Raw genomic sequence first — 16,114 nt, forward strand, 5'->3', positions numbered from 1 at the left:
AATAAGTGTAGCATACTCTGCGGCACTTGTGGTTTGCCTGTCTGTGTGCGCTTGCCTGTGTGCGTCTGTTTGCGTCCGTGTGCGTCTGTTTGCGTCTGTGTGCGTCCGTGTGAGCTGCTTGTGCCTGCAAGTGTGAGTGATTGCTTCGGTGGCCTGAGACAAATGGGCTTTGAATCGCGAGCGATTATTAAGCAGCTAACCGCGAAGTCAGCCGCCAAAAGTGGCAAAGTAATTAAAATTTTCACTGCTGCTGAGCTGAGATATTAATAAGGGCGAGGGGGAGGTAGGGCGGCAGGTGAAAATATCCTTGACAGTTGGCGCTCGCAAATGATGTAGTAATTAGTATTTACGACAATCGAATTGCACATGTGTGTTGGTACATATAATGCAGCTGCAGCAAATAGTACATAACAATATTCTCACATAATAATATGATTAAGCTGCAGCTTGGCATGGATTACGTTTATATAACATAATCGATAAGGCTGCGATTTGACGTGAAATTATAATTTAGTTTATATAATCTAGTATGTAAGATGGCGAAGGAAGCTGGAATTGCGCCTCGGATCACTTTATATAATCGCTTGTGCATTTGCTTTTCCGCCGCCGATTTATTAATAATTTCGCCAAAGAATGCTCTCAAACAATGCCAGTAGGATAAAGCGCCTGCATTGCCATTTATTTATGCCGCTTACAGCCATCGAGCCGAGTCAATATCATTGCTAGCCGGGATGCGGTGCAAAAGCCAAAGGCAAATCAAAAGTGCAAACTGTGCGAAATTCGAATGCCGACGAAAGAGACGGCTAGAGTGGCACAGAGAGAGAGAGGAAGCTTCGGTTGCAAGTGAAATCTCAATGCCCGCTTGTAATCCCGACGGGTGACATCATTTCATATGCTGGCGCCAGCGGCTTCAAAGCCGTCCGCTTCGGAGTCCCCTGATCCCCCTGATCCCCCTGCTCCCCCTGCTCACCCCAATTTCGCCAGGATCAACGACCAAAAGGAGGAGCAGGGGGGGAACAGCAGAGGGAGGGGCGGGGACGTGGCGGCGAGCCGGGCAGACGCACACATAAAGTATTGTTGAAGTTGAGAGCTCGTCGGAGATTTTGTCGTCATGCTCTGTAGTTGACATAATTATATTGTAAAATATCGTTGCACATCCCATATCTCACAGCGGGCAAAGTGCCCCACTCCCCACCCCCAGCCCCGCCCCGCTCCTCCTGGCCAACAAGCTGGTAATATATGATGTGTGTGTGTGTGTGTGCATGAAATGGTCACTCTTGTTCTCGCCTCCAGGACCTCTTTCTGCCACTGCTCCTCGCCAGGACTTTCAATTTTTAATACCGAGATTTATGAAGCGTTGCTCGTGCTTGAGCCGGAAAGTACACTGCGCCTTCTAAGCGCCATAAAATTGCCAAAGGAGCTGATAATTTTACAAGGACTTCAAGTTATACCACATGTTATACCGCATACAATAACATATATAAGAAATATATATCGAAACTGTGTTATTATATTAATCATGTAGTATACAATACCTTCAAGCTACTTTTTCCTTTTAAAAATGCATGAATGAGTTAATAAAACTAAATTGATCAGATAATGGAGGTATTAGGCGAGTAAGGATGCAGATATTTTGAAAAGCGCCATCTAGATTTCCTGAGTGTTCCCTTGGGGGCGTCTACAGCGTATTAGTTGTGCCTTAGTAAATCAGCTGCTGCAGCCAGCTGTGAGCCAAGCGGAAATGACTCCCATTGCTTTATATGATTTTTCATCTTTCTAAAAAACTATTCAGAAATATATAGCTTTCAAAGAGAGAGAGAGAGTTGCAGAGTTAGTGTGAGTAGCTGACCTCCCTTTGACTCCTCGTTGCATTTTCCACTCTAAGTGTCGAGCTGGAAACCAGAAGCACCACCAAAAACTACAGGCTTTGATTCTGTTTCAGTTTCAGTTTCAGTTTCTGTTTCTATTTCTGGGGGAAATAACCAGCTAGCTCATTCGTGGATAGCAATCTGAAAACTGAGACTAAACTGAATTGTAGCCATGGCAGCCACAACCTCATATTGCTGTCAGCAACTCGGAAAAGCGAATTTCCATTTACGAGAATGGATCAATAAATACACCCACAAGTGTTTCACAATGGCAAAATTGGGCGTGCCTGGAAATTGGGGGTGTGGCTGAGTATGCTAATTGTGTTATCGTGTACTGTCTTCCATTTAAAGACACATCCCTTTCATATTGCTGGTCTTCAATATCGTTTTCTCTCTGGCAGGAAATTTGTCAAATTAAATTGTCAATCAGTCCATATATATACAAGATTCTACTAATGTTTTTTGATCGCTAAAAAATCCATTTTGTATTAAAGTGGATCAGGTATGCTATCCCTTCTCGCAGAGAGTTTCAGTGATTCAGAGGCACGCATAAATTAGCTCGCTTTGATGTTGGCCATGGAAAAAGACTTATTTAAAATCTCTGACCATATGGAAATGATGTTTCTGGCTAATTATGCATGTCCTCGGGCGGCCATCTCCACCACATCCTTCCTCCTTTGGCACATCCTTTCTTCCTCAGCTGGAGTGACACACATGGAACTCCATTGGAGCACTCTTTCGTATGCGTAATATTGCAGACTTCCCTGGTGAAGAGCGGGTGAAGAGTCCTTTGCAGAGATTGCTGGTCCAGGGGGGCAGGCACTTGCCGAAGAAAATTGCTCACGCATTTTGAGTTTCGCTCGAGCAAGGACATCAACAATGGCGAATACGTTTTGTTGTCCTCCATCGATGCAGGATGCAGGATGCAGGATGCAGGGCATCCAGCTGGGCTAGGTTGCCACTCCGTTGCACTGGCCATTGAAAAATGTATAAATATTTGGCTTGAAAACTTTAAATGAAATTATAGCTACCTGCAAACATAGCTCAAGTGGCGCAGCATGTTAAATTACTCATCTGGTGCTATACATTCTTGATGCACTCCGCACTTAATTGCAACCTCTAAACAACAGCTAATTTAATTTGCAGTAATTTAGTTATGAAGTTCTTACTTCAGCTGGCGAGTGTTTTAAATTTAAAGAGCACACATAATCAAACTATAAGTTTCGTGAACCTTTTACTAAAGTTTTAGTATTGTATCAGTTAAAATGTAAAGTAGAATGTAGGTTTTAATGAATGAGAGGTTTTGCCTCGGGTTTATAGGCCAAGTTTATTTAAATGCAAAACTGTTTCGCTTGGGGCTTTAAATCCTTTATGGCCTTCTGAAAGGGTATATCCTGTGCCCCGTAGACCAACTCGCTTGTGGCTTCCACTTCCACTTCCACATTCTCCTCAACGATCCGCGCACTGCGGCTTGTTGGCAATGTCACGTAAGCAACGTGGCAGCAACAACTGCAAGAACTGCGGCAAACTACAATGAACTGAATAGCGTTGCACAAATTGTTGGCCAAGCCAAAAAACTGTAAATAAATATTTAAACTATTTGTAACTTTATTAACTTTGCTCAAGTGGCGCAATTTATTGCATACCAAAATGGGGCAGGCAACAGCAGCAACATGCAACTTGGGCGTAAATAAGGGCAGCAGAACGGCGAAAGCGCAAAGAGCCGAGCAAAAATTAAAGCGTATTTAATGGTAAATGGGGAAATTGTTCTTTAAACTGTTTTTTTTTTTTTTTTTTTTTTTTTTGTATCGCCTTACGGTAGGAAAATTAAAATCTTCTAAAGATACCACCTACCATCCGTAGGTGGCATGCACGATTCATAACCCCTGATGGGATTATACCTACGTACTAAAACAAAAACCTCCGTATGCTCCTCTGTCCTATAAACGCTCACCGGAACTGCCAGTCAAGGTAAGACTTCGATGAGCAGGATGTGAAGCCAGGTCGCTCTCCCTTCCTGATGCATTGGCCATGCAGCGCTCCTCCTTTCCACCCTTTAGTCGCCTTTTACGACAAGCCGGGAACGCTGAGGTAGTATTCTTATCCCGCCACCTCACAGGAACACTCCTTCTGTGTTTTAATTGCCAGCTCTGTTGGCCGTCTCGTCGGCACGGACTCGTTTCATCATATTTATGATGATGCTTGTGTGTGTGTGTGTGTGTATGTGGGTATGTGTGTGTGTAACGACTTTGTTGCCCCATTCATTCCACTCGGTTTTTATGGCCAAACTCTATTCTGGCCAACACACAAATGCTCGTTACCCTGATGCACCCACCACTTGCAGGATATCGCAGCAAGCTTATGCGAATTATTTAAAATTTAATTTAATGTAAACTGTCTACGAATTCCAGTATCACAAGTACCTCAAAATTAACGAGCTGAAATTTTACAGTGGATATAATATATAATAGATAAAACCCTGTTGCAATGCTTCGACTTGCGAACTCTCATCAGAAATTCCGCACCCTCGTGTCGTCGGCAAATCGTTACCCATCAGGACAGCCATCAATTGCTTTCCACCGAAACCGGAAAGGTTTCCCAGCCGGAAGGAGAGCGCGTCCCTCAGGTTAACAACTCTGCCGGCGCGGCGGATCCGAGTGTGTTATGTAAATAACAAATATTCTTTTTGGCATTTTGATTGCACGCCTTTTGTTGCTGTGAATTACGCGAAGGTCGCCGCCTCTGATGCCGGCAAAAGCAACAAGTATCCCACCCTCCCAAACACACACACACACTCACACACACACACACACTCTGCTCACATCCTTGCACACACACTGACAGGCTCACTTACCCACACACACACAGATACATCAGACTGCCGGGCTTTCTCCACTTTCTCCACCTTCTCCGCGGGCAACAAAGCTAAGGCGACAGAAAAGGCGAGTGAAAGTGAAAGTCATCATCACTTTTATTTCATAAAAATTTTATTAGGCCTCCATATTTCATTCACTTAGCCCCAAAAAATGGGGAATCTCGCTGAAACACATCCCCACTTCTCACATCACTTCTGCACTTCTGCAGCTCCAGAGTTGAGTTTTTGAATCGCAATCCCAGTTCCCCCAGCGAACGTATCCTGCAATACATTTACATTTGCTCTATTTACTTTTACGACACGTTTGGGCCTCGGCCCAAAGCAACAATGCCATTAAACTTGTAGATACGTAAGTCCGTCTAGAAAAAAGTGTCGCAATTGTTACATAAATTATTCAGATGCTCGCCGGGCTTCCTTCTTCGATGTGGAGCACGGAGAACAAATGAAAAAATGAAAAGGAGTCGCCTGCCTGCCCCGCACACGTGCTCCTTCGTGTCTGTCCGATGTCGCTACATATTTCATGCAACATGTCAGCTCAATGTGTTGCCTTCGTGTTGACACCTAGGTGGCGCCACTTTAAAGCGAGCGCTGCGAACTGGTTGAAAAATTAATTGTGAGCACCATTAAGCCAATTAGGGGCCACAGATTCTGACAGAACATTGCTGGCCGTCCAGTCGACAAACTAACCGCATAAATTAGCACTTGGCCGCAAAAGCAAAAGCAAAAGCAGAAGCAGAAGCAGAAGCAGAAGCTGAAGCAAAAGGTCCCTCAAAGGGGGCTAGAAAAAGTTGCACTGCCTTTGGCTTTGTGGGGGCAGCTTTTGTTGATGTTGCCGTTGTTGCCGTTGTTGCTGCAGCAGTGGTTGCTGCCTTTGCTGCTGTTGCCGGTTGGCAAACGCGGCGCATTCATTTGGCCATAATGAGGCAACGCTTTGCCAGCAGACGAAACAAGTTAAAAAGCCAGGGAGCACATTCTGTCCTTGGCCAGCGCTTTGCCACGTCATTTGTCCATTCAGGTGGCATTTTGAGGTGAGCCAGTATTTTTCTAGCACTCCAACTACGGCGGGTACATACCCTTGCAGTTGAAACCAACCAATTACGGGTCAATAATCCTTTCGCGGCAAAATCGATATTATGGCAGGTCTCGTTAGCACGAAGCTGCAGACTTCATGTTTAGATAACACATTTTAGCATAACACATCTAGCAATATACATATACCTCGAAAAAAACAATAAAAGCTAGAAAGTTGGGCGTTTTAACTCGCTTTACTATAATATAATTACGATAATCTCTTAGGACAATTGGTATTGAAGAAAGAATAGTTTTTCTTAAATCAAAGGCTAATATAGATATGCATATTCATTTGGAATGATTTACCTGGAGATGCCGAATCCGAGTTTGGTTCTGAAAGGAAAAAGCCTTGCTGGGAATTATTTGCTTCACGTGTGATTTGTGTGTTGACTGCGGCTTAGCGCGTTGACACTCGCAGACGAGGCAATTATATGTTGCACGGCCAAAAAGGGCAAAAGACAAAAGGCAACACAGAGGGCAACGTCGCCTGAAACCCCCCTCTCCAAGGCTCCCAAGGATATCGGATGGGGGAGAGGGGAGGAGCTGAAAGGAGAGGATAGGATAGGACACGAGATAAGGGACAGCGGTGACTGGTGCAACCACGTGTCAAAGCAACTGCTCCATCGCCATAGCCACCGCCACTCCCCACCCGTCATCGGCTTTCCCAAAGGCAACGCAAGTTGCGAGCTCTGTCTGCGGTGGCTGCCACGCCCACCTGGCCAAACAAGTTTCTACATACAACATCCGATTTATTTTTTGATTGATATTTGCGTAACTGTCAGCACTGGTGATTGATTGAAGGGTTGTGGCCCCCTTTTTGCCCCATCGTCTCCGGCGAACGAACGCTTTTTGCCAAGCACAGCAAAAGTCAACTTACAATTACTGGGCGGAAGAACAGGGAAAGGGGTAAGGATGAGGATAAGGATAAGGATAAGGATGAGGATGAGAATGAGGAGTGCGAGAGAGGACGAAGTGCCTACTGTCAGCTGAGAAATTTTGATCTGAATAATGCGTAATGCGAAATAAATAAGTGGCATATGTGCATGCGAGTGGGTGTGCCGGCGAGTGTGACAAACGATTTTCATTTTGTTTCTTTACCCAAAAAATTGGTCGATGGCTCTTGGCTCGCCGAAAAAAGATTGGATATGTTAAACAGGAGGGATTTTGATATAGAAATGGAAATGGAAATGGCGAGGGTTAACGACGAGTGGAAAAGGTTACCGACTGACTTGATTTGATTTGATTACCGCTAATCAACTGAACTGCTCAAGGGCCGCAGGCCGAGGATTGGACAAATAAAGTGGCCAATCGGGTTTAAATAAACCCTGGAGTCCTGAGAGTAAAATTTGGTATATATCATTAAGATTAAAGTTTTGCTGCTCTTAAGGTTTCAGTGTCCATATAGAGCTACTTTTACAATCACTTTGATACCATGATATACAGATACTATGATCAACTATTGATTGTCTGCAATTAGCAAAACAAATTGGTTGTTTAGTAAAAAACCCTCATCAGGCCCAAAAAACCAAGGAACTCTAGTTCGTTACAGAGACATTAGTTGCGTTAAGACCCAGTTAAGTTATCGGTTTTTGCCACGCCCCCCCTAATGATAGCCCCAATTAGTAATGCCCCCGAAAAACCAGGGACACAATTTCTTTTTGCTGCTGGTCCTGGAAGTTTCCGCTGAGCCTGTGGCCCCCAAAATAATCCACCCAGCTGAGCGCGACCACCTTTCGATTTATCATTTTAAGCTGGCAAACATTATTTCTACACTCCACTCGGCAAATCTTAACAATTAACACACTTTATGCGGCATTGTCCCAGCTTCCTCCCTTGCCGGGCTTCCTTCTCCTCTTCTTTTTTTTTTCGCCGAGAATTTCGGCCCAACAATGGGGCCGATGATGAAGTCAATGCCATTGCTGATGAACCTGACAATGTGGGTGGCCATGAGCACCCTGCTCCCGGCTTCCGACTGCCAATACCCAACTCCTGGCTCCCAGTGACGCATTGCCTCATTAACACTAAAGCCCCGGCATTTATCTGAGTTGAGTTGGGTGTTGTATGCTGGGTGTTGTGTGTTGTGTGCTGGGTGGTTGTGCCCCCAGTTGGCACGCATGTTGCCACAAAAATCGCGGGGCTGGTGACGGTGGCAGGCATAAAAATAAAAGTGTCTCTTAATTTGTACGCCTATGCCCCCAGTGCCATTTCACTTTCACTTTCTAGCCGCCACTGGACCGGCAGTCCGTGTTTGATGGTCTCATCAAAGGCGAACGCGCCGCGAACTTATTAAGCAGCTTTCATTTTTAATTATACCCTCCCTGACTCCGACTCCACGCCGTCTTCGACTTCGACTTGAACTTATATATTTCTTTTTCAGAAACGCAGAAACGCTGGCTGTCGCGGAAAATTAAAAAATCATTTTGGAGCCCAACACCTTGGGCCCCTGGGGTCTTGGGGTCCCGGGGTTCCAGCCCATCCACCCATCGAGTCCATCTAGCCGAGTGCAATCAATCACGCTAAATTTAATGTACTCGCCGCGCAAAGGGCATGCTGTGTGCGGGAAAATTATGGAACATTTTTTTGCCAAGCTGAACATATAAGTAATGCAAAATAATTATGTGAATTGTTGATCTCCGAATAAACTCAAATAAAAGTTAATAAGAAGCACGGAATTATTATTTTTAAGAGCGCATATGCATGTGTATTGCGTGTATTAACCTATTTTGCAAAACTAAATGATTGATTTTGTGGAGTGGACTTTTTTTTCAGTGCCGACATCTTGGATTGCCAACTGGCCACGTTATGAAATATGGGGAAGAGACTTATTCAGCTTGAAAGGCCAAACCGAGTCCAACGGCTAAGATAATAACAATTTAAAATTTGGAAATTCAGCGACAAAGTGACAGATATATGCTGCTGCAACGGACTAATAGCGATTTAACGTCCAATATTAATAATTTCCGCTTCTGGCGGGGCAATAAATTGAAGCTGGCGCCCCTAAGTATGCTGCGATTGTTGCCCTGCCACAAGGAGAGCAGTCATATTATGCACATAAATCATAAAAACAATGTGTGTGTGAGTGTGAGTTGCAGCGACTGCATGTTTTTGGGGGAGGGGAGGCAAAGGGAGGTGCAGAGGTGCCATTGCCATTCGTCAAAGTTGTTTAAGTGTTTCTCCATGTTAATGCCATCCCAGCAGTCCTGGAAGTCACTCGTGACAAATGCCATCGCAGAACATTACCTCAGCATTCGGGGAGAAACATCGTTAGTTAGAAACTTTTAAGCTAAGTAAGAAACTAAGCTAACATTATCTCAAGTATTAAATAAAGCATGAAATGAATATGTTACTAGTATTAATATATTTCATATAACATACTTGCACTTTAGTTAACCAGAGAACCGAATGGCATACTTAAATGTGCTGCTTTTTCAGCATTCTGTGCTTATTTCATAGCCTGCTAATTTAAATTGAACAATTCAGGAACCCCTTTCATTCCAAATTCCGCTTACGCCACTGCCACAACCAACTGCACCCAAATACACCCAACTATACACACACACACACACACACACACACAGGCACACTCAGACACTCACTTAGCAGTTGGGTGCGAAGGACCCAAAGGAATTTTCGAGGGCCATTTACATCTAAGAGTGCAGCAGCAGTGGCAACATCGCCTGATATTCCTCCGTACATCTGGGTGGCTCCGGTGTGGTCTGGTCTGCTCTGGTTTGGTCTGAGAAAGTGGATCTGGAAAACTGGGACTGGGACTGGGACTGGGACTGGGACTGGGACTGGGACTGGTACTGGTACTGGGAAAGTGGGCGGACCGGTGGCCGACACATTTATCACACGTTGTACATTGTCATTTAAGTGGCATGCCATTTACGAGTATAAGTGTGACAACGCTTTTGCTGGGCTTTCAGAGCAGCAGCAAGTCCTACATTTCAATCAGATCACCGGCGAGGATTCGAGAATTTATTACGTATATCCCCAAGCACCGCACTGAAGTATGTCCACCTTCAATCTATCTGCATTGTAGTTTTTCGTTCTTCCGGTTGAAATGCGCTCAGTTGCTTTTCAATAAAAAAAAAAGAGAGAACGCTTGAGACGATTTAATCGACGTACAAATACCCGGATTTAAGTAAGAAAATAAGAAATATTTTAAGAGATATTTTAAGAAATATAATAAGATCAATACGTGATCAAATACAACAAAGTATACTTTCTATCTAGTCGATATTTCCTATTGGTTTTCATATATAATAAGCAGAATTGGAATTATTATTATTTACGATTGGGTAAGTAACGAGATTGCAATATAGGAGAAATATTCGTAATATGATTACCGTGTTGCTAACATCCGAAGAAAATCCCACTCGCCTTGAAGGGGCTTACAAATTCGGTATTTTTCCAGTGCGGAAAGAAATAAAACCCTGCTAGGTCGATAGCTGTACAGTGCTCCCAAAAAGGACATCCAAGGAGGCGCTTAGGAACGGAGGACGAAGGACGAAAACGCGAACGAGGACGAGGACGAAGGCTCCAGGGTCAGGTAGAAATAATCCAATTTAGAAACCGCTAGTCCAGCGCTAATCCGAAAACGTTTGCGATTCCCGTTCTCGAGGATGTGGATCAATGAATGAATCCGAAGGCTTTCATGAATCTGTTTGCGCGGCGATTAAAAAAGGGGGATGGATCGCTAATCCGCGACCCAGGATGCACGGGTAATCCTCGAGGGCAGCCTTCTGCTCCGCGAATAAATAGATCGCTGGCCGGTGGACAGGGCACAGTCGTTCTACGAACTCAAACAGTGACACACATTCCAGTATTATATTGCCATGGACACGACACCAGTCTTCCAGTCCAGCTTCTCCATCCGATCGCTGCTCTCCGTGGGCAAAAAGGAGGACTCACCCACTTCTAAGCATAGCTCCGGAAACAGCTCCAGCTCCAGCTCCAATTCCAGCCCGGATTCGATGACCGCAAAGAGCAATGCGAAGCCGGCATTCACCTACAGCGCCCTCATTGTGATGGCCATCTGGAGCAGTTCCGAGAAGCGTCTGACTCTGAGCGGTATCTGCAAGTGGATCGCGGAGAACTTCCCGTATTATCGCACCCGCAAGAGCGTCTGGCAGAACTCCATCCGGCACAACCTGAGCCTCAATCCGTTCTTCGTGCGGGTGCCGCGAGCCCTCGATGATCCTGGACGTGGCCACTACTGGGCACTCGATCCGTATGCCGAGGATCTGTCCATCGGCGAGACAACGGGACGCCTGCGCCGCAGCAATTGGCCTCAGAATCCGGTGACCAGGCCCAAGGTCACCGGCCATCCCTACCAGCGAGTGTCGCCACATTATGGGTATGGTAATGGTCCGTATATCAAGGCTCACAGCGCCTACTTCCCCATAGTGGACCACCAGCACCATGCCGCCATGATGCAGCACTACCAGACCTTGATGCACAGATACCAGATGATGCCGCATCCTCACCATAACCAGCATCCCCATCAACATCCTCATCCGCATCCTCATCCGCATCCTCATCCTCATCTCATCCAGCAATCGAAGGCATTTCATCCGCAGGAGCCATTTCATCATCACGCATATCACCTCCACCAAGAGTGAATTTCAGCAGTATGAAAACTCACTTGATGACTACGAACTGTGAAAATTCCTTCTTGGCGTAGAACGCGGCAAATGTTGTTAGCTTTAAATCATATAGGATCATATCGAAACATATGGAAACTATGCGCAGGCTTTAAAATAAATTGTACAAAACTTAAGTTTATTTTTAAATAAATTTGATTCGAAATTCGAAGGATACTGCAAACTTTTTATTGTAAATATATCGGTTTTTAAATTTAAATATAATTATAACTATTATAATATGAAATATGAAACGTAGTCTTGAAAGGACTAGGTGTTGTCTATCTTAATTTAAAATACAAATTTTTTAAGACAATCAATCGTTGTACTTAATATAGCCTTAATGCTAGTTTCCTGATTTTCATGTGTGCTCTTAGTGCCTTTTTTTAAAACCTAACCGAAACGCACGTCGGCTTTCAATTGCATCCTTGAAAACACCGAAATATTTCAACACAATTCCAAGCTGGACTTTATGCGAGTAAAAGTGCTGCGTTCTCGAGGATCCCAGCTAGCTGCTACTCCGGGAAGTTTTCAACTTGTCGTCGGTTGAAGCTGCATCGCCTCGTTGGATGCCACAACCGAATGCCGGCTGTAAATGACTTAAGTGCCTGGCATTTATCTACTAAAACGTGTCCTGCTTTCGTCCTTGTCATCGTCACAGTTATTCACTTGGCTTTACTTGTTGGAGTGACAGGAGCCGCCTCGTTGTTGCCGGTGTCACACCTGTTAAGTAAGTGAGTCGGGCAGTGGGCGGACTTGGATGCGGATACGAATGCGGATGCGGATGCGGTTGCTGCTGCGGATGTGTATGGAGATGAGAATGAGGGGGCAATAGCTGCACAAACATTCAACTTTTTTAGCCAATCGAGAGATTTTACACTAAATTCATTTGTCGAAAACGAACAGCAGGCGAGTGGGCGCAATTGAATGCCAAATGACTTTGAAACTTCTCGCCACGCAAACAATAAGCCCAAATGCAATGACAACAAGATTCCCTTAAAATATAACACATTTTCGTGTCGTATCCATTCTGTTTGCCCAGCGTGGCAGAAGTGAATGATCCGCTTACCGGCCCGATTCCTTGTATAGGGAACTTGCAACTTATGGTGGCATTCCTCTACCACTCCACCGATGATTACTCAGCCAAGCAATGATATTCTACAGATCCATTGTGTCACCGTACAGAGTGGTCAAATCCAAAGTTTCCTTCGATTGTCTGTGGTTTGGTTTTGGCATTTGTTTAGCTTCGAAAAGTTCCTGATGAACGAATGCTGAGTTGCAATGCATTGTTTTCGGGGATAAGTGTACGGAATACTTTGAAAACTCCGGTGATACCTCAGTGTTCTGCCATTACTGATCACACAAACGAATGATTGGATTCAGAAATAAAATTGGTACACCACAGTTGAATTGCTGTGCTTTGTCAAAGTAAACTTCGTAGATTCTTAAAATGGTTTTTTAAACTTTTTTTTAGCAGAACTCTTAGTTGTTGGTAAAAGTATCAAGTCGCAAAGTTCAGTCATAGATATGAGCAAAAATACGAAATACAAAGCTACTATGTAATTAGTCGAATAATTCATAGCTTGTTACTTTGAATACAACCAACTCTAAATCGAGTTCCATTCCGTGGGATTAGGGTATTACTGGACGAACTTTGTTTCTGTTGCATGCACGACACACCTATTATGCGTTCTTTTTCAGACGGAGAGTGGCTTTCAAAGAATGCACCAGGAATTTTGCGAGCTTATGACGGCAACACAGCGGACACAAACTAGGTCACTAATGCCACCAACACCGCCGTTGCCGTTGCCATGTGCAACGTGCATTGTCACAGGGATGTGAGTGGCAGGGCCGGGTAGGTGCATCATATAGTGCGCTTATTCTCGGAATTTCATGAATATGTGAATTATGCAACACACACACACAAATTATGAAATACAAAAAAAGTTGCGAGCAAAGTCGGAGAACTGACTTTGCAACATGCCCGAGTTTTTAAGCCCCTGCAGCTGGGCGAATTATGTATTAGTCGATTAGAAAAACTGGTTAGCAATTACATTTTCATTTTAGCCAAACAAGGATTTTTTGTTTAGTTTAAAGTGGCCAAATATTAATATAATAAATATATTTAGATTTTATTCAAGTTATATTTATATTTTATTCAAGTTATTCGCATTTTTATCCGTGTGTATTCATGTTCCTGCGTATTGACTGAGTTGGAAACACCAAAGCTTGAAAGTCCTGGAGAGCGCAGATATTCCCCGAAATATGGATTCGCAGGACGCGCAGGATACGCTGGAGTAATGTGAAAACTTCTGGCTGGGTGACCAGCCATCTCCATTCCTATCTCGATTGAGTGTTTAATGTTTTGTCGCACAACTTGAGGCAACTTGCTGATGAGGCCACTTCTCATGGCCATGGCACCGCCTCACCCCACCTGGCGCAGTGGAGAAGATTTATTTCTTCATCGGCGTCTTCCATTTGCCGGCCTGCCATTTTCCAAATAATTACACATTTACATTTTCATAGACAATTTCGGCGCAAATCATGGAATCAACTTCGTTTCACTTACGAGTACATGCGAATAAAGTCAACACAGCTCTCTGTTGTCAGTCCCAAGTTGCGGCTCCTTCGTCCTGCGAGTCCTGGGAGTCCTGCAAGTCCTGGGAGTGGAAAGTGGGGGCAAGTTGACCGTGGCCGCCACTGTATCGGGTCAAACGCCGGAAACGGAAGTCGGGCGATGCGATGCGCTGCGGTGCGGTGAGATGGGATGAGATGGGATGGGATGGGATGAGATGGGATGGGATGGGATTCCCGGCACGGAACCAAACTGGATGGAACTGAATGGAACTGAATGGAACTGTATGGAACTGAATGGAACCGAACGGAACCGAATGGACTGCGCTGGGTGGTCGGTGGTCCATTGTGGCGGCTTTATCTGGCCAATGTTTGCGCGCTGATGTTGATGGCTATCTTTAAAAAGACATAAATCATTTGGGGGTTGGAGGCATGTTGGTTGTTGCTTGTTGGTTGTTGGTTGTTGGATGCTGCTGTGCCACTGAGTGACTGACTGACCGACTGGGAAGCCACTGGCCTAGTCTCCGTAATTAATCATGGCCCAAGGCGCTGACTTAATTCCTCCAACCGGCGGCTGTGCATAGTTGCCATTAACATGGCCCTTTGTGAGTGCAAATTGTCGAATCAATTTGTAACGATTATGAAATCCTTTCGCAACGGTTGCGTAATTTACACAAATTAAGAGGCTGGCTCCTTAATTCGAATTGAATTGGATATGGAAATGCCGAAATTCCGAAATTCAAGCTCGAGCCAGGCGAATGCGTATGCAAAGATTGCGGCCCCCTCAAAACTGTCCAATGTCGTGCTGAAACGCCTGGTATTCGCAGTCGAACTTCAGGCTAAATTAAATTCCACTCTTGGTCAATTGCACTCAAAGAACCGCAAATAGTTATTGCAATTGCAAAAGGCCTGTGGCCAAGAGCGAGTTTCTGGTTTTTGGTTTCTGATGGGCGCCAAATTGGGGTTCAAGATGCCCGAAGGGCGGACGCAAATGGCAGAGATACGTGTAAGCGGAAGTGCCACACACACACACACACTCAAACTTACACACACGCACACTCTCATACGAGTATATGTCATTCATTATTTAATATCTAATTATCAAATGTTGGTCTTGTTGTTTGTTGCTATTGCTGCTGCTGCTGCTGCGATAACAATTAAAACAAGGAAGGCGTCGAAATGAACATGAACAGCTGCCACCACAACTTGGCCACTAGCTACGTGCCCGTGCCCGTGCCCCTGACCACCGCCCTTTGACCTCCTGCCACCCATCACCCACCACCCACCACGCCCCCTCGAAAACTCGCATGACAAGCAATTGAAATTGCAAGTGGCCACGCCCACTGGCCCAAGCATCAGTTGTTCGCCTTAATTGTCGCCGTTGTTGTTGTCGCAAATTTATGAGCCGCACTCTGGAGTGGTTTTGGTTTGGGTTTGGGCCTCGGTGGCTTAAGAGAGCATTTCTGGTTATTGTTATGGCGGAAGTGGAGGTGGAAATGGAGGTGGAAATGGAAATGGGCATGGGCATGGGAATGGGAATGGGAATGGAAGCACGGACCGAGTGGTTCGCCAATTAGGCGATGGTGGCGCCACGGCGCAGGAAAGTGCCCTGCCACCCCGCATTTGAACTTGACGCCCGGATGGCAGGCCCTTTGCAAACGCAACTATCCGTAGATTGGATTGGATTGGAAGGGTGCTTATCGCACCGTCATTGCACAAGTCCACTCCACTCCATTCCACGCCACGGCTGATTCAATAAATAATGTTTGCCATTAAAGTTTAATGGGACATACTGTTTAGTTACATCCGAAACTACACGCGGTCGGTCATTGAATGCTCCTTTAAATGCCATTCGGTAAATTGTCATATTAAGTGTTTAGTGAGTTTGTAAGAATGTAATCCCAACGAAAGACAACAAAAATGTTTACAGTCATCTACAAACAAAAGATGAGCGCATTTTGGTCCATCGATGGATGGCAACTGATGGATCCGCTTGACTTTCCTATCGCTCGAACATTTCGAAAAACCAAATGTCTCGTTGTGGGCTGAGTGAATGGGTGGAGGGAAGTACGTGATAAAAA

The 16,114-nt window shown here is 45.0% G+C and overlaps 1 protein-coding gene across 1 annotated transcript; it reads left to right on the forward strand.

Annotated features, from left to right (window-relative positions):
* Nucleotides 1-10,075: 10,075 nt before the first annotated feature.
* LOC120456076 (fork head domain transcription factor slp1) lies at nucleotides 10,076-11,558 on the forward strand. Its single transcript, XM_039642668.1, has one exon. It carries the CDS (start codon nucleotides 10,653-10,655, stop codon nucleotides 11,436-11,438), a length of 786 nt encoding a protein of 261 aa, XP_039498602.1. The 5' UTR covers nucleotides 10,076-10,652; the 3' UTR covers nucleotides 11,439-11,558.
* The last annotated feature ends 4,556 nt before the right edge of the window (nucleotides 11,559-16,114 follow it).

This window comes from Drosophila santomea, chromosome X, assembly GCF_016746245.2.
Source record: "Drosophila santomea strain STO CAGO 1482 chromosome X, Prin_Dsan_1.1, whole genome shotgun sequence".
NCBI lineage: Eukaryota > Metazoa > Arthropoda > Insecta > Diptera > Drosophilidae > Drosophila > Drosophila santomea.